General features: G+C 43.4%; 1 protein-coding gene across 1 annotated transcript in view; it reads right to left on the reverse strand.

Annotated features, from left to right (window-relative positions):
* The window catches only part of nkain1 (sodium/potassium transporting ATPase interacting 1), a 375,231-nt gene that overhangs the window by 124,448 nt on the left and 227,924 nt on the right, over positions 1–22,859 (reverse strand). Inside the window, exon 2 of the mRNA XM_068006844.1 lies at positions 22,186–22,323. Coding sequence (XP_067862945.1) covers positions 22,186–22,323 — 138 coding nt within the window. The remainder of the gene's footprint in view (positions 1–22,185; positions 22,324–22,859) is intronic.

The raw sequence follows: 22,859 nt of genomic DNA on the forward strand, positions 1-22,859 counted from the left end.
CAACAATAACTTGAATTTATATAGCGCCTTTAACATGGTAAAATGTCCCAAGGCGCTTCACAGGAGCGATCAGATGAAATTTGACACCGAGCCACACAAGAAGATATTAGGACAGGTGACCAAAAGCTTGGTCAAAGAGGCAGGTTTAAAGGAGCGATTTAAAAGGGGGAGAGGTAAAGAGGCAGAGAAGTTTAGGGAGGGAATTCCAGAGCTTAGGGTCTAAGCAGCTGAAGACACGGCCGCCAATGGTGGAGCGACGGAAATCGGAGATGCACAAGAGGTCAGAATTGGAGGAGTGCAGAGATCTCGAAGGGTTGTAGGGCTGGAGAAGGTTACAGAGATAGGGAGGTGGTGCAACAATAAAGACCAGTCGATCCAACAAATTTTACCTGGTGCATTCTAAATTTTTTTGTGCATTTTCTACAAGGCATTTTGATATCATAGGGCGTGAGATGGAGGGAAGGAAACTATAAAGTATAGAAACAATTGTTACTCAGAGAAGTTAAGGGGTTTTTGGACAACACACAGCCAGGCTGAGTCACAAGCAGAGGAGGGACATTTTACAATGAACCCAATTGGCTTTGTAAAGTATTGTGTGAACATTAACATGCAACATTAACATTAGCTGCATGTTAATGTTAATATTAGACAGCTCTGTTTATACATCAGCCTGATGCAAAATTGGATTTGCCTCAAGTTGAACTGAGGCTTCAGTTTGGATTCCTTCAGTGTTCACAGCAACAACTTGATTTTAAATCCAGATTAACATGGAAATTAATCCTCTTATGAAATATACCTCCAGGAGACTTATAAAAGTCTGTCATAAATGATTAAATGATAAATCCAAGTAAGAATGGCCATATTCATATATGTTACTGTGGGGTATTTTAACTGCAAAAAGACAATTTGTGGTGCTGTGATTTAACTGCTGATTCATGGCTGCAAACACTTTCTTTGGTGTATCGGTCGCTAATGTAAAAAGTAGAGAAATCCTTCGAGTAAAGATTAGAAATTTAACCGTGATATTTAATAGCGAAGATGTCTACCTATTCATTAGAGAATGACTTGCCTCATCATATCTCTCAGATACCTCCCAAAGCTCTTCAGAAAGACCTTGAAGTGGAAGTGTGGTGACTCTCATTATGTAAGGAAACAACAGACAATTTACATACAGCAAGATCCCCCAGACAGCAATTGGATGAAATACTAGTTAATGGATTTTGGTGATGTTGGTTGAGGGACAAAAGTTGACAGGACACTGGGAGAACTCGCCTATTTTTCTTTGAGTAGTGACATGGGATCTTTAACTACCACCTAAACCAAAGGAACCAGCAGACAAGGCAAGGCCGTGGTTTAAGATTTCATCCCAAAAGGACCTCACCAGCACAGCACTCCTTCAGTCCTATAATGAAGTATCAGACTAGATTATGTGCTCAAGTCTTGGAGTGTAGCTTGAACCCACAATTTTCTGACTCAAGAACAAGAGTTCAACCAGCTGAGCCAAGCTGAAGCTGATACTTGATAACCTGAAACTCATATCTTGAGTTTCATGACCTTAATTAAGGCCGATTTTAATTTTCTTGGTCACACACTATTCCTCACAGGTTGAAAGACTAATGCTATCAGAGGCTCTCTTGGTTGGTTTAGTGGGTGAGAGCGATGCATGGGGTGGCAGCAAGCCATATAGACCAAATGATCCTTGGTTCAATTCCTGGCTTGTGTTGATTTAGATGACATCAGGCAGGGCAGCAGTTCAGGTGCTACCAATGGCCCCAGTACCACCAATCTAGGGAGCGAAGAATTCAGCTGATTATACAACGACTTCTGCTGTAAAGTGCAGATGTGTTGATATTGAAAGAAAGAAGACCTGCATTTATATGGCACCTTTAACGATCTCAGGATGTCCTAAAGTGCTTTGCAGCCAATGAGGTACTTTTGAAGTGTAGTCATTGTTGTAATGTAGGAAAAGTAGCAGTCACAAACAGCAATGTGATGAAGACCAGATAATGCGTTTTAGTGATATTGGTTAATGGATAAATATTGGCCAAACACCAGGGAAAATGCCCCTGCTCTTCTTCGAAAAGTGCCGTGGTATCTTTAACGTCCACCTGAGAGGGCAGACGGGGCCTAGGTTTAACATCTCATCAGAAAGACGGCACCTCCAACAGTGCAGCGCTCCCTCAGTACTGCACTGGGAGTGTCAGGCTAGATTTTGTGCTCAAGTCTCTGGATTGGGACTTGAACCCAGAACCTTCTGACTTATAGGCAAGAGTACTACCAACTGTGCCATGGCTGACACAGCTGACACTATTGCAGGATAGCAGGATTGGGGTTGGCTGCGATGCTTCCCCACCAGCCAAACAGCCTGATGACATTCACTGTCCAGGTTTACACATAGAGAATGGCCAGTTGAGTAAAGTATAGGAATGGTGCCAGTCCCTATATAACTGTACAGCAACAAGAGTCAACAGCTTGAGGAAAAAAAATGGAACAAAATAGGAATGAAAACCCAGAATGCTTTCTGGTACAACATTTTAATAGGTTATGGGGATCTAATGCACAGTTTATAGTGATTATCAGACCCACATGTGACAGGACTGACTTTTGTTACCATTAAGAATAATAATTAGAATTGGCATTTTACTTAATAATTTATTCATATCCAAAATGCCTTCCATTTTACTCAACATCAAAATTTGAGATATGGGTCATCAAATGAGGCTATTTGTCTCTGACAATGACCGTTTGATGTACTTTACTGTAACTGGTTAGTATGTTATTACAGACTCTCAAACACAGGGAGCTCAGTTCTAATTAGTCCTCAATGCTCTTCAACTATTCAATGAAACTCAGCAGGATCATATACTTATTAGAGTCAAGCGATTTTGTACGCAAATTTTCTAAAATATCATTATCACAGCAAGGGTACACACATAACACTGTGTGCTGAACTTCTTATATTTTGAGGTATGGCCTTAATTTTTTGGGGGAATCCAGCTTATCAGCAACATTATCTATTTTTAAAACTGCTTACAATGATTTTGTAATGGTGAAGCCTCTTTGTACAATGATTGTATTGGTTATAGAGCAGCCCTGTTTGCACAGAGGTTGAGATTGATATACAGTAACATATTATGGTGTGTTATTGACATTATTTTGTATAGTTGAAGGAATTTACACAATTGACAAGGGCATCTCAGCCATTTAAGTAGGGTAGAGTGGCTGTGAAGTTTGTTGTATGGGACAGGGTGCTTAAAAGACCATATTTCTCAGGGCAAGAGAATAGTGCTGCAGGAGTTTGTAGCCAGAAGGCTTAAAAGTAATTGTAGTTGTCACAGGTTATCCTTCCCCTGAGGTTGGTTCAGCTGGCCCTAGAGGAATGAAGCTAGTGAGTTGTAAGGAAGAAGGTTGGCTGTTTGCCCAACTCCACCCTTAGTTCATTTCCTGGTGATATTAGCAACTATCCCAGGGGCATATTGCCTGCATGTTTATTGTGGTGAGGGATTGCACCACACCATAGTAAAAGAATACACCACCTTACATCGAAACTACAGCACAGAAACAGGCCATTCGGCCCAACTGGTCTTTGCCGCCATTTATGTTCCGCAAGAGCCTCTTCCCTCCCTACTTCATCTAACCCTATCAGGATAACCTTCTATTCCTTTCTCCCTCATGTGCTTATCTAGTTTGCCCTTTAATTGCATCTGTGCTATTCACCTCAACTACTCCTTGTGGTAGCGCGTTTCGCATTCTTACCACTCTCTGGGTAAAGATGTTTCTCCTGAATTCCCTATTTGCCTGGCTCTGTATTTGCTCAAAAACTGATAAATCTTTCACTTCTTCCAGTTCTGATGAAAGGTCATCGACCTGAAACGTTAACTCTGTTTCTTTCTCCACAAATGCTGCCTGACTTGCTGAGTATTTCCAGCAACTGCTGTTTTTATTTCAGTTTCCCGGCATCTGCAGTATTTTGCTTTTCATCAAGTTTGGGTGATGCCTTAAAAAGAATTAATGTGCCAAGAATTCTCAGCAGGTTTGGAATCTGAAAGGAGAAAAGAGGTTAGTGTTGCAGGTGGCTTCCATCATCAGATTGCCAACCAAAATGTTAACCTTCCTTTCTTTCAGATTGCTGACTGACCTGTTCTGTATTTCCATTTTTATTACATTGCCTTGAATCTACGTCCTCACTTGTCTGATGGAGAGCGATAGAAAACTTGCAATGAGGTTACATCACATTTCGAGGACCTCATCAAGATACCCCTCTGAAATAATGATTTGAACCCATTGTCATAGCTCATAGGACACAGAAATCCCCTGGTTAACGTGTGTAACGCATTGTAAATATATATGCAAACATTACCTCTGTTTGGTATGTCTAGTGAAATTTTAAACCCTTTCTTCACAAATGTATTTACAATGTCGCTACACAACAAAGACTTGCATTTATATAGTGTCTTTAACGTAGTAAAATGGCCCCAAGGCACTTCACAGGAGTGTAACCAAAGGAAATTGACACCGAGCCACATAAGGAGTTATCAGAACAGGTGACCAAAAGCTTGGTCAAAGAGGTAGGTTTTAAGGAGCGTCTTAAAGGAGGGGAGAGAGGCGGAGAGCTTTAAGGAAGGAATTCCAGGGCTCGGGGTCCAGGCAGCTGAAGGCACGGCCGCCAATTGTGGGGTGAAGAAAATCAGCGATGCACAAGAGGCCAGAGGTGGAGCATATGGCAATCAGAAGATTTCTTACCCACGCATATTTCAGGCAAATATTCAGACGCCTCTGTTGCCATATCAGTGTGTACACTTAGTTTTCACCACAATATCAGAGATATTAAGAGCTGTATGACAACATTTTGAGCAAAGGTTCCATTGCAAATCACAGCTTTTCAGGTCCGTCAATATTTATATGTAAATTAAACAATTTAAAGAATTTAATAATAAAAAACTCCAAGAAATGAAATGAGTCATCTTCGACAGTCACTAGTGTGAAATAATAATTAGTGCACATACACATAGATACAACCCCCAAGTCTACCCGCCTCACACATTCTGTAATATATTCAGAACATGGCTCAATTTTAATTGAATCCAATTTAATTGTTTCACTTCACCAACTGTAGTTTTGCCAATGAGTTTTGATTGTTTCATAGCCAGTGTATATTGTGGGATAGCTTCAAATGAATTCAGTTTTTGTTTAACCAGATTGGCCCTGTTTATGCAACTGTGGTACATTTTCTGTAGCTGTTGACATGGTTGACCACACCATCTTCCTCCAGTGCCCCACCTCCGTTGCCCAGCTGAGTGAGACTGCTCTCACTTAGTTCCACTCTTACCTATCCAATCATAACACTCTCGCCTGAGTCAGAAGGTTGAGGGTTCAAGTCCCACTCCAGAGACTTGAGCACATAATCTAGACTGACACGCCCAGTGCACCACTGAGGGAGTGCTGCACTGTCGGAGGTGCCATCTTTTGAATGAGATGTTAAAACGAGGCCCTGTCTGCCCTCTCAGGTGGACGTCGAAGGTCCCATGGCACTATTTCAAAGAAGAGCATGGGAGTGCTCCAGGCCCATATTTATCCCTCAACCAACATCACTAAAACAGGTTATCTCGCCATTTATTTCATTGTTGTTTGCGGGATCTTGCTGTGCACAAATTGGCTGCTGTATTTCCTACATTACATCAGTGACTATACTTCAAAAGTACTTAATTGGCAGTAAAGCACTTCATGATGTCCTGAGGTCATAAAAGGTGCTATATAAATGCAAGTTCTTTCATTCATTCTAAAACTGTAGCCTGCATTCAGTGGTTATCTGACATCAACATATCGCAAAATAGGACTGGATGAAGAGAGACCTACAACCCATGTGATCTCATCCTTCTAAAATACCAACCCTATTGACCTCCCAGTACAGTATTTAGCTGATTCTTAAATCAGTTCAAGGACTTGTCTTCAACCACCTCCCTGACAACCCGTTCCAGCTGTCCATCATCCTCTGTGTAAAGAAATACTTCCTGGTGACTGAGCATAGTTCATCTCCCAAACACCATATTTGCTGATGGCTGGGTAGGAAAGAACTAACAAGGCAGTAATACAATCAAGAGATTCCCATGAGGTCATATATCTGGAGGAGAAATACAATATTGTCTTACCATCTACACTGCCCCAACATTTAACCTGTCATTAGCCCAAAAGACCGTCAGCAAAAACCCAAATTTGTTTCAAAGAAACAAAAGGATCCAGATTATATTCTTTAAAGGATATTTTAGTACCTGAACATTTTCTGTTTCTGAGATAAAGAAGGAAGAAGGACTTGCATTTCTATAGCGCCTTTCATGACTTCATTCGTCCCAAAGTGCTTTACAGCCAATGAAGTACTTTTGAAGTGCAGTCACTGTTGTAATGTAGGGAACTCGGCAGCCAAATTGCGCACAGCAAGATCCCACAAACAGCAATGTGATAATGACCAGACAATCTGCTTTAGCGATGTTGATGGAGGGATAGATATTGGCTAGGGCACCGGGGATCATTCCCCTGTTATTCTTCAAAGTAGTGCTATGGGATCTCTTGCGTCCAACTGAGGGGGTAGACGGGGCCTCGGTTTAACCGCTCATCTGAAAGACGCCACCTCTGACGGTGCAGCATTCCCTCAGTACTACACTGGGAGCGTCAGCCTGGATTTTTGTTAGGACAATAATCCCATTGCACTGCAGTTCGCAAAAGTCACAGCAGTTGACAGCCAGACCAAGATGGCTGCCCTGTGACATCCAGCAGTGGCCATTTACATTTGCTGCCACTGGCTCTTTGCGTCTGGAAGCAAGGAACCAAAGAACCTTGTGAGGTGGCATTCGGTGCGTGTTCTGCCTCTAAGACACAAACTGGCGAAAGGAAAACACATTAGAGCTCCAGTCAAACTCAAATCACTCACTTTAGCATCAACATTAAAGGAGCTATCCTGTCATAAGAAAAACATTAAAAAGTGATTTTACCACCAGGAACTAAAGAAAAGGACTTTTCCTTTTCATAATAACCTCTTAAACAAAAGATCTCAAAGGCGCAGTCACAAATTGTACAATTCGTGCTATTTAATGTTTTGAAACTCCAGCAGTATTAAGCAGACAGGTATTGTAACATCAAAAGGCGGCCAATCACTCTGTCCTACATTAGCATAACTAGCTCACTATAATTCAAGGCAACACAACAGTGTGGAAATTTATACCCTGTCACAATTAACAATTCTGAGCGCCTGAAGTTTCGTTTACAAGACGTTTATTGATGACAGACATGAATGTATTATCTTTGTTGTTTGATGTCAACAATTTGTGGTTGATATTCATGAAGCTGGCCAGGTGAGAGATTTTAGATCTGTGCTTATATTCTTAATTGCACAGAGAAAATCTTCCCCCATTATGTTAAAATATGAGAATCTGTGATATTGTGCCTTTGATCTGGATTGACTGACAGCCCCTGTCTTCAAAGGTATTAAGGTAATCAGCACTCAGCAGTTCCCCATACTCCACTAGTAACAGCACGACCTGAAGGACCCACTTGAGATTATATTCTGCTTACAAGGGATAAAAGGAGGTTCATCCCAAGAAGAGTTGGAAGACGTTTTGCTGGACTGTTTCTTGTTACTTGGAAAAAAGCTTGAAACTTGAGGATAAATTAACCCCTCCTGGACTGCTTTTAGATGCTCAAATACCTTTGGAATCATATAGCATCGGAGAAGGACATACGGCCCATCCTGCCCGTGCTGGCTCTGAGATACCAATTAGTCCCACTCCCTTGCCCTTTCCCCATAGCCCTGCAAATTTTAAGTATTTATCCAATTCCCTTTTGAAAGTTACTATTGAATCTGCTTCCACCGCTCTTTCAGGCAGCGCGTTCCAGATCGTAACAACTCGCTGCGTAAAAACAAATTCTCCTCATCTCTACCCTGGCTTTTTTGCCAACTATTTTAAATCTGCATCCACTGGTTACCTGCCAGTGGAAACAGTTTCTCCCTATTTAATCTATCAAAACCCCTCATAATTTTGAGCACCTTTATTAAATCTCCCCTTAACTTTTTATGCTGTAAGGCGAACAATCCTAATTTCTCCAATCTCTCCACATAACTGAATCCCTCATCCCTGGTATCATTCTAGTAAATCTCCTCTGCACCCTCTCCAAGGACTTGGTGTCTTTTCTGAAGTGCTGTTGTGCTCTTACAATATTTGCCTATTTATTTACTATTTAAAATTATTAATTTGTAAATATATTGCATTAATAGCTTTACCCTAGAGCAGTCAGTACTTTCTACGCAGACAAGAGACACAGTGGGAATACTACATGAATTCCAGTGCACAGTATAGCTCTGGGCTCTGGTTAGCTCTGGGCAATGCAACCTAAGATGCACACTCCTTTATTTTAATAAAGTAGAGTTGCGGGCCATTTTAAGGGGAGTCTGGTATGGTATTTAAAAAGCTCAAACTGTGCTGTCCAAATCAAATTCAAATCATTCACTCAACCATCAAGATAAAATGAGCCATCTTGGCAAACGATGAACGTTAGTGGTGGTTACTTACTATGCATTTAATGGGAAGCTAGATAAGCACATGAAAGGGAAAGGAAAAGAAGGATATGCTGATAGGGGTAGATGAAGTAGGGAGGGAGGAGGCTCGTATGGAGCATAAACACAGTCATTGACTAGTTGGGCCGAGTGGCCTGTTTCTGTGCTGTAGACTCGATGTAACTCAATATAACTAAATAAAACTTTACTTGTCCTTTTCATAAAGGTAATTACTTCAAACAAAAAAAAAAATCTAGGGTGCATTTATTGTATACGTCGGGTTGCTGGAGAGTGACATTTGGTTTTCCTGATCTATAATTTATATCATTTACAATAAATAAAAAAAATGCTGGAAACTCAGCAGGTCGGGCAGCATCTGCGGAGAGAAAGAAACAGAGTTAACGTTTCAGGCCCATAGACGCTGCCTAAGCTGCCTGACCTGCTGCCTGCTTCCAGTATTTTCTGATTTTATTTCAGATTTCCAGCATCCGTAGTATTTTGCTTTTGTTACTCCTACATTTACACTCCCATTTACTTCTGCTCTTCAGTGGGTCTAGTGAAAGACCCATTTTGTCACATCACACTGGGTGAGGAATTGACCTGAGCCACCTCCGTGCATCAGCTGGTTTGCATCGTGACCTAAGCACGTTGAACTGACTCCATGGGGTAGATTTTAACCCCCCTTTCCCCCGTCCGGCAGGAACAGTTCGGAACGCAAGTAAAGAGTGTGGGGGGAGGGGAGGGGGGAAGAGGGGGGCTGTTGCTGTGTTCCTGCCCCCTCCAACCGTCTTTACTTACTTTAATTCATGTAAGGAATCTTACAACACCAGGTTATAGTCCTGATGTGGAGATGCCGGTGATGGACTGGGGTTGACAATTGTAAACAATTTTACAACACCAAGTTATAGTCCAGCAATTTTATTTTAAATTCACAAGCTTTCGGAGGCTTCCTCCTTCCTCATTTCCACATCGTTCACCTGAGGAAGGAGGTAGCCTCCGAAAGCTTGTGAATTTAAAATAAAATTGCTGGACTATAACTTGGTGTTGTAAAATTGTTTACAAAGGTTATAGTCCAACAGTTTTATTTGAAAATCACAAGCTTTCGGAGGCTTCCTCCTTTGTCGGGTGAAGTGTGGGATTCCTTGACGGTTGCCGCATTCTCTGACTATAAATTCAAGGAATCCCACACTTCACCTGACGAAGGAGAAAGCCTCCGAAAGCTTGTGATTTTCAAATAAAACTGTTGGACTATAACCTGGTGTTGTAAGATTCCTTACATTTGTCAACCCCAGTCCATCACCGGCATCTCCACATCATGGCAACTTTAACTCAGGCACAGGAGGGGCTGCCAACACCGGCAAGGATGGGGCTTACTTTACATCGGCAGCGCACCGGCATTTTAACTTCCGGATTCGGGAGGCTCGCACGGCGCCAACCCCGATAGCCGAACCTTGGCGGGAACCGCGGAGCGGCCAGAAGAGGCCAGGGTACGTCTGCCTTTCCATCCCAGCGCCAGCACTGGCTGCCAAAGACTCTACCCAGCGCTAACTTTGTGCTGGGGGATCGTTCCCTTCGGTCCGTGGCATCCCGGCCCGATTTTTGCTCCCACCCAGCGGCCCTGACGTCAATCTCACTGGTTTCAGGCGGGAGACCTTCCTGGCTTATTTAAATGAGGCCTGGGAGTTAAAATGGCCCAGAGCCTCACGCTGAACTACCCGTAGAGGGGTTTCCCTTCCCACCTCGCACCATTGCCCGCCCCAAATGCGCCCCCAGTTAAAATCGCCCCCCCCACCATCTGTTTATTGGAGGCAGGAGGGGACAAAATTCACCCAACAGCAAATCGCAAGGCTTACAGAAACAGTGGACCTGCCTTGTCAGCTGTGTGGAGGTCGGGCCGTTTATATTAGCATGCACAGTCAATAACACACGACCCAAACGTCTTCAGCCAACAGCACGAGGGAGGCAACTCTTAGGAGAAGCACAGGAATCCTCGCTTGTTCCAGACAATACCACAGCCAACATATTGACATCTAGAACTGAGCCATCAAGGAGAGGTGTCATTTGACCTTAGCAGTGCCTCTGTTGGGTGAACGCATTTCCCTGATGTTGTGAGGCACTGCGGCAGATGCGATAGATTGTCCTATCCCTGTATCTGACCTATAAGCACAGAGACTAACTGAACCATCACTTGGCAACGTCCCATCCTGAAATATTTTAGGTTGGGACATGCTCCCTGAGACATTGAAGATAAATGTTCAACTTACTAATGACAGAATTTGCTTTGCGGATCATAATTTGCTCCTCTGAATGTGTGGATTCACCTTGGATACTGCTCTATGAGCGAAGCTTAATCATCAAGTATAGAAGATTAATTTAATTGAGGTGCTTAAGATGATTAAAGGAGTTGATAGTTTCTCTCCATCTACCCTATTTCCTCTGGTGGGAGAGTCCAGAACAATTGAGCATAACTTTAGATCTAGGCAGTTCAAGAGGTGATGTCAGAAAGCAGTTCTTCACATAAAGGGTAGTGGAAATCTGGAACTCTCTCCCACAAAAAGCTGGGGCTCAATTGAAAATTTCAAAACTGAGATTGATAGATTTTTGTTAGGCGAGGGTATTAAGGGATATGAAACCAAAGCGGGTAGATGGAGTTAAGATATAGATCAGCCATGATCTAATTGAATGGCGGAACAGGTTCGAGGGGCTGAATGGCCTTCTCCTGTTCCTATATTCCCATGACAGTAAGAGGAAGCCTATTGTACAGAGCCCAGCTATAAGAAAGCAGTCCTGAGCCATTTATCCATCGCCAAATGGTTTCTCCAGCATCTGGAGGTGAGTGGGATGCAAACCAGATAATGAAAGCCTTTAAATGGAAATCATTCCCAATTATGTCTCATCATGTGAAGGAATTAATGGATAATGTTGTTAAAATTTTTAATGAATTTTTAGCGGAGTAAAGCAAATACTGGGGGTGAGGTGGGGGGCAATGGGTAAATTTAGCTCCAAATAGCCAATAGATCACATCGTTTCCCCAATCTCAGGCCATGATTCCAACTCCTACCTCTGTCTGCTTGTGGACTTGGCAGATGGTGACAAGCCTACATTTCGGCAATTGAACTCGAGCCTTGCGATTAATAATCGACGTGTTAAAGTTTAAAACAATGGGTTAATGCATTGTTAAAATGGCAGACAAAAGAACTTTATTAAAACGTGCTAATACGTTCACTTGCCATCATCGCCCAGTGTGATTTCACCCTTCCGAGACCCCACAGATTGTGAGACAAACAGTCGCGGCTTCAGTAACTTAATTTTGTGTAAAATTACTCAATTAAAAGAATAGAAACACAAATCAAATCTGCCTCTGAATAGATTTACATCACTGACTGAAGAACTGATTACTTCTAAACACGACCCTGCTGCACCATTAACACCACAGTGCAGAATGGAACTAGTTGTAACTGTTTGTCGACAATCGCACCCATGGCAAACCTACACAGGTTCTATCAGGGGAGTTCAAACAAATTAATGTACCTACAACTTCCTGCACTAATTTACTCTTGTGGGCTTTCGCCTAGTCTTGGGTGCCATGCAACTCAAAGACCATTTCTGTATAAAGTTACCTTTTCCAATTTCCACCACCACCCCCACCCCCCCCGCCTTTCCTCAAGACAATACGGTTGCCAGGAGACCGTTGCCTCGAAAATGGGAGCCGAGTGACACCTCATCCCAGTGAGCCTGGAGACAAAGGGGACACTTGTAAACTAACCCACCCGTCGGGATATTGACGGGATCGGGTTAGTTTCACGCCCCGCCTGATTTTACTCTCCATTGAAGTTCCACCCAATCCCGTGGGCTTCCCGCCCGGCGAGCTAGGTTAAAATTGGCCCCATAGTGTCAACAGCCTATTTTCCATTGAGGCATCACAGCTTTAACCAATCCTCTCCACACCCAACACCCAAACTTGCGTTTTCCAGCAGGGCGTTGCTAGATAATGATCAGGAATGAGATGCCTGCTTGAGTTTTCCCTTCCCGTCGCGCAGAGGAGCTAAAAACCAATTGAAGCACCTCTGTGGCCACTCCGACTGGTATCAACTAACTCAGCACAGACCGGGCTCAAACATAGGATCTCCCTGATTCTATATGGTTCAGTATCACGCAGAGCAGTGCACCTCACTGAACCGTCAGAAGGCTCCTAAAACTAATTAGAAATAATCTTCACTGTGTCAACATACTGAATCTCAATTTAACTCATTGCCACCTACAATTTTCAGACTTAGCTGTGAGAAAAGTAGAATTTCTGTCAGGTTGAACATGTCTATCATGTGTGTGTGTGTGTGTGTGTGTGTGTGCACATCATGGATGATAGGAAGATGGAATCCAAACATTTCCTTCAAAAACTGTCATGGCTGCTCATTGGTGGTTTGCGTGTACCAGACTGTTTAGATCAAGAATTAGTCAAGGTGAAGATAATCTTTGAAAGGGGAATGTGTATTTTGAATGGTAATCCATTGTTTTTCACACCTGGATATGTAAATAACATTAGCAGGGGTGGGTAATCCTGCAATTGTGAATTGACCACTAGATCCATACAGCCCTTGGTTCCCCAGGTTTCTAAGCAAATGGAGATCCATTGGAACTTGTGGTTAAGGATTGGCGTCATTGTCACAGGTCAAGATACCAATGTTGTTTCGGTGCTTCATGTAATCAAGTTGACGAGCAATACCATTGTCAAGGAATTTGCTTCAACTCCAAAGGAAAGGCATCCGTATAATTTAGTGGGGGATAAATTGGTTTGTACCCATTTTCGGGCGTGAAGCGGGTGGTGTGCATGCCTGAGAGGCCGGCTGGGAACCGCCAGAAATTGGTCCTCAGGACTCATCTTAATGTTTCAGACGATTTGCCAGAACCAGTCACCTGTCAAAAGGCAGCTCACCCATATTGAGGGTTCCAATTTCAAGCCACCTGCCTCACCGGCTGGAGTGGGGGAGGGGGGGGGGGAAAGCGGGGGTGGTGGAGGAGAACAGGAGGGGTGAGGGGGGAGGGCGGCCATGGCCGGCAGCTGCCCTCAGGAGTGCTGTGGAGCTGGGAGGAGCATTCCTGTTTTTTCCTGGCTCCACATAAAGCTTTAAAAATATATTTTTACTCACCTTCTTGGTGGCGGCCACATGCTACGTCGCATCCACGCCTGGAAAACCTGAGTTGGACCTTCCCTTACTCTGCTTAGGGCAGTCCAATTTCCCCAAAGGGACATATGTAAGGGGCCTGACACCTGTTTATCGGGTCGGACATCATTAGAATCATAGAAGTTTACAACATGGAAACAGGCCCTTCGGCCCAACATGTCCATGTCGCCCAGTTTATACCACTAAGCTAGTCCCAATTGCCTGCACTTATAGAATCATAGAAGTTTTTCTTGGGATGCAGGATGTTGGTCCCCGAAATTGGCCTCTGTTGCACCCATGGGCGCGCAGTCCAATTTCTACCCCAGTGTTCTTTAGCTTTGTATTCATTGGGTTGCTACATGGGACGGGGTAAATAGAGCTCCATAAGCACAGCACAAGCAATTGTGACCTATTTGAGTGTTTGTTGAGAGAAGCAGCAAGAACTACAGACCAATACAAAACAGTCAACCTACTTAATAGAAAATGTAAACTTGATAATTGTGTTGGATAGTAGCTTGCCTAGATGCCTTTGATTCCAAGTACCATTTGAAGAACATAAGAAGCAGGAGGAGTAGGCCATACGGCCCCTCAAACCTGCTCTGCCATTCAATCAGATCATGGCTGATCTTTGACCTCAACTCCAATTTCCCGCCCGATCCCCATATCCCTCGATTCCCCTAGAATCCAAAAACCTATCCATCTCAGCCTTGAATATACTCAATGACTCAGCATCCACAGCCCTCTGGGGTAGAGAATTCCAAAGATTCACAACCCTCTGCGTGAAGAAATTCCTCCTCAGTCTTGAATGGCCGACCCCTTATCCTGCGACTATGTCCCCTAGTTCTAGACTCTTTAGCCAGGGGAAACAATCTCTCAGCATCTACCCTGTCAAGCCCCCTAATAATCTTATATGTTTCAATGAAATCACCTTTCATTCTTCTAAATTCCAGACAGTATAGGACCATTCTACTTAACCTCTCTTCATAGGACAACCCTTTCATCCCAGGAATTAATCTGGTGAACCTTCATTGCACCGCCTCTAAGGCAAGTATATCCTTCCTTTGATCAGGATACCAAAACTGTGCACAGTACTCCAGGTGAAGCCAGGTCAGGCCCCTTACATATGTCCCTTTGGGGAAATTGGATTGCCCTGAGCAGAGTAAGGGAAGGTCCAACTCAGGTTTTCCAGGCGTGGATGCGACGTAGCATGTGGCCGCCACCAAGAAGGTGAGTAAAAATATATTTTTAAAGCTTTATGTGGAGCCAGGAAAAAACAGGAATGCTCCTCCCAGCTCCACAGCACTCCTGAGGGCAGCTGCCGGCCATGACCACCCTCCCCCCTCACCCCTCCTGTTCTCCTCCTCCACCCCCACTTTCCCGCACCCCCCCACTCCAGCCGGTGAGGCAGGTGGCTTGAAATTGGAACCCTCAATATGGGTGAGCTGCCTTTTGACAGGTGACTGGTTCTGGCAAAGCCCTGTACAACTGTAATAGGACTTCCCTACACTTGTACTCCAACCCCCTTGCAATAAAGGCCGACATGCCATTTGCTTTCCGAATTGCCTGCTGTACCTGCATACTAACTTTCTGTGTTTCCTGTACGAGGATACCCAAGTCTCTCTGGACACCAACATTTAATAGTTTCTCAACATTTAAAAAATATTCTGTTTTTCTATTCTTCCTACCAAGGTGAATAACCTCACATTTCCCCACATTATACTCCATCTGCCACCTTCTTGCCCACTCACTTAACCTGACTATATCCCTTTGCAAACTCTATGTCCTCCTCACAGCTTACTTTCCCACCTAGCTTTGTATTGTCAGCAAACTTGGATACATTACACTTGGTCCCTTCATCTCAGTCATTCATATAGATTGTAAATAGCTGAGGCCCAAGCATTTCTAAATAAATTGAACAGTGGCTGAGCCTGTCTAAAATAATCTAGTAGTATCAAAGTATGGCAGAGAATGAAAACATAGGTTTAAGTTCAGAGAAGAATTAGCCTGTGTACTTCAGGAAAGGCTTTGGAAAAGGAGCTCAATCTATTGCAAATTACCATAATATCAAATGAGTATTTGGGTTATTCCATCCAATTGGCTGAGAGAGCAGGCATTAAGCACTCAATAAAAGCATACATTTTAACAACTGCTAGAGCTCAATATGTTACTGTTCCACTAATGGTCATGAAGAGCCTCCCAAGCATGTTTTACACTAGGACAGAGACCATGAGCTGATTAAAGCGTTTGGCTTCAATTCACACCTCAATCAGCTCTTTGTCCCCTGTTCCAGTGTAAGACAGATTCTGTATAACCATAATGGGAATTCAGCTGGCTGCTTAGGGTCACTTTTGGAAGGGGAAGGTCACAAGAATCAAGTCTATATTCTATGCTGGAGGCATCTTAACTGGGATTGCACGGTTGAGCAGATACCACCTATATGTTCTTATGCCTTTATAAACTGCCTTAATGCATTGCCCTCCTTCAACCATACTTCCCTTTCCTGTCTGATCCAGGCCTGTGTCTCTCTGGGCCTCTTTCCAATTTTTTCCTGCCGCTCTCTGGTAGATGACTGCGGCTTTTTTTTTTCCTCTTATAAACAATATATATTACATGGAATTTACAGCACAGAAACCGGCCAATTCAACCATTTACATAAATGATTTGGACTCCGGAATCGGAAGTACAATTTCAAAATTTGCGGACGACACCAAATTGGGAGGTATAGTTAATGCTGAGGAGGACTGCGGCAAAATACAGGAAGACATTAATAAACTTGCAGAATGGGAGTGTAATTGGCGAATGAATTTCAATATAGATAAGTATGAGGTATTGCATTTTGGTAGGAAGAGTAAGGGGGCCACATACTGCTTGGATAATAACAGTCTAAATGGGGTAGCGGAGCAGCGGGATCTAGGGGTATAGAATCATAGAATCATAGAATCATAGAAGTTACAACGTGGAAACAGGCCCTTCGGCCCAACATGTCCATGTCGCCCAGTTTATACCACTAAGCTAGTCCCAATTGTCTGCACTTGGCCCATATCCCTCTATACCCATCTTACCCATGTAACTGTCCAAATGCTTTTTAAAAGACAAAATTGTACCCGCCTCTACTACTGCCTCTGGCAGCTCGTTCCAGACACTCACCACCCTTTGAGTGAAAAAATTGCCCCTCTGGACCCTTTTGTATCTCTCCCCTCTCACCTTAAATCTATGCCCCCTCGTTATAGACTCCCCTACCTTTGGGAAAAGATTTTGACTATCTACCTTATCTATGCCCCTCATTATTTTATAGACTTCTATAAGATCACCCCTAAACCTCCTACTCTCCAGGGAAAAAAGTCCCAGTCTATCTAACCTCTCCCTATAAGTCAAACCATCAAGTCCCGGTAGCATCCTAGTAAATCTTTTCTGCACTCTTTCTAGTTTAATAATATCCTTTCTATAATAGGGTGACCAGAACTGTACTAAGTATTCCAAGTGTGGCCTTACTAATGTCTTGTACAGATAAACAAATCACTGAAAGTAGCAACGCAGGTTAAAAAGGCCATAAAAAAAACAATCCAAGCACTGGGGTCCATTTCTGGAGGGATAGAATTGAAAAGGAGAGAAGTTATGTTAAACTTTTTAGAGCCTTGGTTGGACCACACTTGGAGTACTGGGCACAGTTCTAGTCTTCATATTATAAAAAGGATATAGAGGCACTGGAGAAGGTGCAAAACAGATTTACTAGGATGATACCAGAACTGAGAGGTTATACCTATCATGAAAGACTGAGCAGGCTGGGGGTCTTTTCTCTAGAAAAGAGAAGACTGAGGGGTGACCTGATAGAGGTCTTTAAGATTATGAAAGGGTTTGATAGGGTAGATGTGGAGAAGATATTTCCACTTGCGGGGGAGACCAGAACTAGGGGCCATAAATATAAGATAGTCACTAATAAATCCAATAGGGAATTCAAGAGAAACTTCTTTATCCAGAGAGTGGTTAGAACGTGGAACTCGCTACCACAAGGAGTAGTTGAAGTGAATAACAGATGCATTTAACGGGAAGCTGGATAAACACATGAGGGAGAAAGGAACAGAAGGATATGCTGATTGGGGTAGATCAAGTAGGGAGGGATGAAGCTAGTGTGGAGCACAAACACCAGCATGGACCTGTTGGACCAAATGGCCTGTTTCTGTGCTGTAAATTCTATGTAAGGCCATTCGGCCCAACTGGTCTATGCCGATGCTTATGCTCCACACGAGCCTCCTCCCTCCCTATCAGCATATCCTTCTAGTCCTTTCTCCCTCATGTACTTATCTAGTTTCCACTTAATTCATCTATACTATTTTTTTTAAGGTACTTGCGTTTGTAGCAAATAAATGTTAGAAATGAACTAAAAAGTATCTTGATAGCTCTACAGTGGCCAAGATTGCCATTATGTTTGGCCGGTGTCTTGACGTCAAAGCTCTCCTTACTCATTTAGTTGATCCCTGATTCACTTTCCAGACATAAATTATTATTACTCCTCCAGGATACATTCTCTCCTCTGTCGCTAGGACACCACTGAGCCGTTACCATTGTGTGCGATTACCACAAATTGTGCCTGTTCATGTGTTAATGTGACTGGTGTCTCAGTCAATAAAACAGAAGAAACTTAAAGTAGAAGTCATTTCAAAATCACACACATTGTATCTAGCGTTCATAATTATTTTAAAACTTGTTTCAAGCATTCAAGTTTAAGGTGACGTATTTACTTCTGCCAAGCACATTTATTAAACCAGGATCAGGAGCCTCATTCTGCATTAAGTTTCTTCGACAGCACCTCCCAAACCCACGACCTCCACCGCCTGGAAGGCCAAGGGCATCAGATGCATGGGACACCATCGCCATCGTCCCGACTTGGACATATATCGGCCATTCCTTCATCGACACTGGGTCAAAATCTTGGCACTCCCTACCTGACAGCATTGTGGGAGTACCTTCACCACACGGACTGCAGTGGTTCAAGCAGACGGCTCACCACCAGTGTCCCAAGGGTAACTAGGGATGGGCAATAAATGCTGGCCTTGTTAGCGACGCTCATAGCCCGAGAATGAATAAAAACAATTAAGCCAAAGAGGATGGTTAATAGAAAGACCCACAGGGATATCAAAATAGCAACACAGAAACCTCCAAGACAGGCAACTGGAGGAGAGCAGATAATTGCAGGCAAACCAGCTGGATATAAAAAGATTTGCAATAGGTATCAGTGAGCAGCAGTCACTCTCCACATTTGTCCACTGACGCTTTTGATAGAGAGCATTTATCCAAATAGCAATTGCATTCAATTTGTTCAAATTATGGAGGGCGAGGCCCTCTCTGTCTTCAAATTACAACGAAAGACAGACTTGCATTTATACAGCAACTTATTATGTCTCTTAGGAACACTTCAGATACACTAAACCACTTTGAAGTGTAGCGTCTGTGGTCATAGAGGGAAATGCAGCAGCCATTTTGCACCCAGCAAGATTCCACAAAAGGCATGAGGTGAATGACTAGCAAACAACTCAGTTGAAACTAAAACAGATTGGGTGGAACTTTCCATTTCTGAGATGGTGGTGGGGGTTGGGGTAAAACGGGCGGTTATTGGATCTGCCCCCCCCCCGTTATACGCCATGCCCGATTGAAGTCAACAGCCAATCTGATTCTACCAGTTTTACTCCCCCCTCAAAGTTGAAAGTTATGCCCAGCAAATGCTGGAGAAACACAATTAGCATCTGTTGAGGGAACAGATAAGTGAAGGTTCAGACATGCAGCCCTTCTGCAGAATGGTATACCCACAACAGTCTTTTCTATTGTAGTTTCAGATTTCTGTTTTTTTTTTAAAAGAAGTTTTTCGGTTGATCTTGCCGAGTCTTTGATTGCATTCACTCCAGCAGAGTGCCGTAATCATCATGGCAGTTGGCTACGGTGCCATTTCTAAGAGTGATCGCATAGGGTTCTATTCAGAATTACAATGCAGCTGGCTTCTAAATATTAAAGTCTTCCTTTGAATAGATTGACAGTATATACCTCCCCAGCATATTTGAACAGGCAACACCAGGGAGGTGTAGCGTGCAACTGTTTGAGGTAAGTCTTAAAAAAAAATGCCTATTTTCAACACCTGCACTGAAAATGCTTTTGAATTCAATCCCCAATTCCTCTCTTTACCAGTTTGATTTTTTGTTCTTGCTCCAATCGAGAGGTATTGCCAAGTTGTGCCTTTTCTATGCACTCCTGGGGGTAGACCTGGACTTTGTGCGATAGTGTAAAACGGGTGATAGTGAGTCGGCGGCCCGTTTTACTTCTCACCCCGGTGACTTCAGCGGAAATAAAAATCATGGGAGAGATGTAAAACAGGCTATTCGCCAATTCGCTCTCACCCATTTTACATTATCCCACAAAGTCAAAATCTACACCCTGGTGCGATGCCAAAGCTCCAATGAAACAATATTGCTGGCGCTTGTTTTGTCAATCAATAATTAATTTGAGTGTCCCTGCCCCTTTTTCTATGGGTCAAGCTCAGGAGAGCCACTGAGCAGATGAAATAAGATGCTGTTTGAGTCATCATTTATTGGCGATGAATCAAAGAAAGACTCATTAAAATAACTCTTCATTGTCTTCCTTACGGTTTAGACTGAAAATCTTATTAGACCAAAACAAAATACAATAATATTCCTGCAAAATATTACAACCAGTTCACCTCAATCCTACCATCAGTTTGACAGATCAAGTATTGGAGTTTCAAGATAATTTTTTTAATTTTCTCTTGTGCTGCTGAACCTCACTGCACCACTCTGGCCAAGAGAGTGGTCATTTCCTGTTCTCAGGCCTCTGTTACTACTTTTGTCCATCACTGTACCAAACAAGATATTCACTAACTTTCCTGTTCAGGCCTACACCCCATGCAAGGTGTTGTTTGGAGTCTGCTCTCAAGAATGTCCCAACAGACTGCACCACGGAAGGAAGGATGGGACATGGGCCTATACCAAAGATTCCTCACACAGTGAGCTCTGGATTTCAAATTTGACCTCCTGAAAAGGTTTCTGATGGCGGTCAGTCACTTCCGCACAAAGTGGGAAAAACAAACTACAGGACCAATAGTTCTATTAAGTTGACTCTATACATTTAATTAAAGCCTTTCCAACTGCTCCATTGGTGCAACAATTGGTCCACTTCCCAATATACCATTGTGGCTCCAGATATTAAGTGTTGGGAGGCTTTTCGACTGTAGCGGCTGCACAGTTGAACCTGATTCTCCTCTAACCAAGTCCACACGGACGAGCATCTTTTAGAAGGGGGTCACTGGACAGTGATTAGAAGTAGAACCCTTCTAATTAGCCTGCATTTCTTTGCCTGGACAGTAAGGGAAGGAGAGGGAACAATACTGAATCCTAGCAATGTCGCAAACACAGGTGGGTTGAATGGAGGCCCAGGGACACGTCACCCCTCAGGTCGGTTGTGGATTACTGGTGAAAGACTAAGTGTTCCCTGAGCCATATTATGATTACCATCACCCTACACTACAGGCTCCCCTGGGTGAGGTATAGATCCGTGGGGCAGTGAGCAGGTGGAATTGTCCCTCAAAAAAGCCTTCAAGATTTTTTTTTTAAAAAACACATTTATACCCCTGATGAAATAAAGTTTATACATCAACAAATAGGTTGGCACCTCCAATAAATTATCAGACAAGCTATTGGTCAAATAATCAACTTCAGTGTTGATACACTGATATCACATGGTCATTTCTAGGAAAATCAGCATTGAATGAGTTAAAAAAACTACATGCTGGTATTTATAAGATTGTATTTCCCTCTCGGCTGCTTCACTGGATTGGCAAAACAAACAGACCTAAACTCCGGGCAGAGTGTACGGAGAATAGTGAGTCAGCTTTCTGAGTTGCTTGTGTTGCTAGGGTGATGACCTGAACAGAATGCCACAAGGCATATTCTGGTGGTACTTCCATCCCTCAGAGCTGCTGGGTTTCAATGCAAGGTGCATTAATGTCGTGCTGGCATCTTTCCTTTCTTCCCCTGTCCCCAACTTGTTTCATCCAATTTTTTTTGTGTGTGTGTGTGTAGTACTGATCTATTTTCACAGGAAGCTCTCTAATCCCTTATCCAAGTGGCCAATATACCATTGTGGCTCCAGATATTAAGCGTTGGGAGGCTTTTCGACTGTAGCGGCTGCACAGTTGAACCTGATTCTCCCCTAACCAAGTCCACACGGATGAGCATCTTTTAGAAGGGGGTCACTGGACAGTGATTAGAAGTAGAACCCTTCTGATTAGCCTGGAGACACTTAAGCCAAGTTAAGTGCTCCACCATTGCCCATCTAGTTCAACACAGACCAGGACACAACTTTGGACAGTCCTGATCTGTCCCACACCAGGAGGGACACTCACTGACCATCCAGGTAGCATCTTTCTTTTTTTTCAGTTCTAAATAGCAAATACAAATCAAATGATGCACTTACCATAACTAAGTATTTTGGTCTGTACTGGATGGTTCCAAAGATACCCAGGATGATTGCCATAATGTATAAAAAGTTGGCCAGGATAGGAACCCACTGATAGCCCAGGAAATCAAATATCTGTCTCTCCAAAGCAGCTACCTGAAAGAAAATGAAAACAAATTGACTTCTCAGACAACTCCGATACATTGCACGTTACAGCTCCGACTCCTCGCACGTTACAGCTCCGACTCCTCGCACGTTACAGCTCCGACTCCTCGCACGTTACAGCTCCGACTCCTCGCACGTTACAGCTCCGACACATTGATTCTCGAAGCTGTAACGTGCAATCAGGCCTGCTGCAAAATCCCCGATTAACCCTTTGTATCCAAGTCTCTGACATTCAACCAAGAGTCATCCATCATCCTTGAGATCTGTGTTCCTGCTCACGTTCGCCATTCTTCCAACTCAGACCTCCTGTGCATTGTATCCTGCCCTCATTCCACCATTGGTGACAGAGCCTTCATCTGCCCTAGCACCAAATTGTGGAACACTCCCCATAAACCCCTCCACCTTGCTATCTCTCTCCCTACCTTCAAAAGCTTCTTCAATACCTACCTCTTTGACCACACTTTCAGTTCCTCCCCCTAATTCTTCTCCTACAGCAATAATGCCTCTAGGGAAGGAAGGGATGAGGA

This window comes from Heptranchias perlo, chromosome 26 (assembly GCF_035084215.1).
Source record: "Heptranchias perlo isolate sHepPer1 chromosome 26, sHepPer1.hap1, whole genome shotgun sequence".
In the NCBI taxonomy this organism is placed as follows: domain Eukaryota; kingdom Metazoa; phylum Chordata; class Chondrichthyes; order Hexanchiformes; family Hexanchidae; genus Heptranchias; species Heptranchias perlo.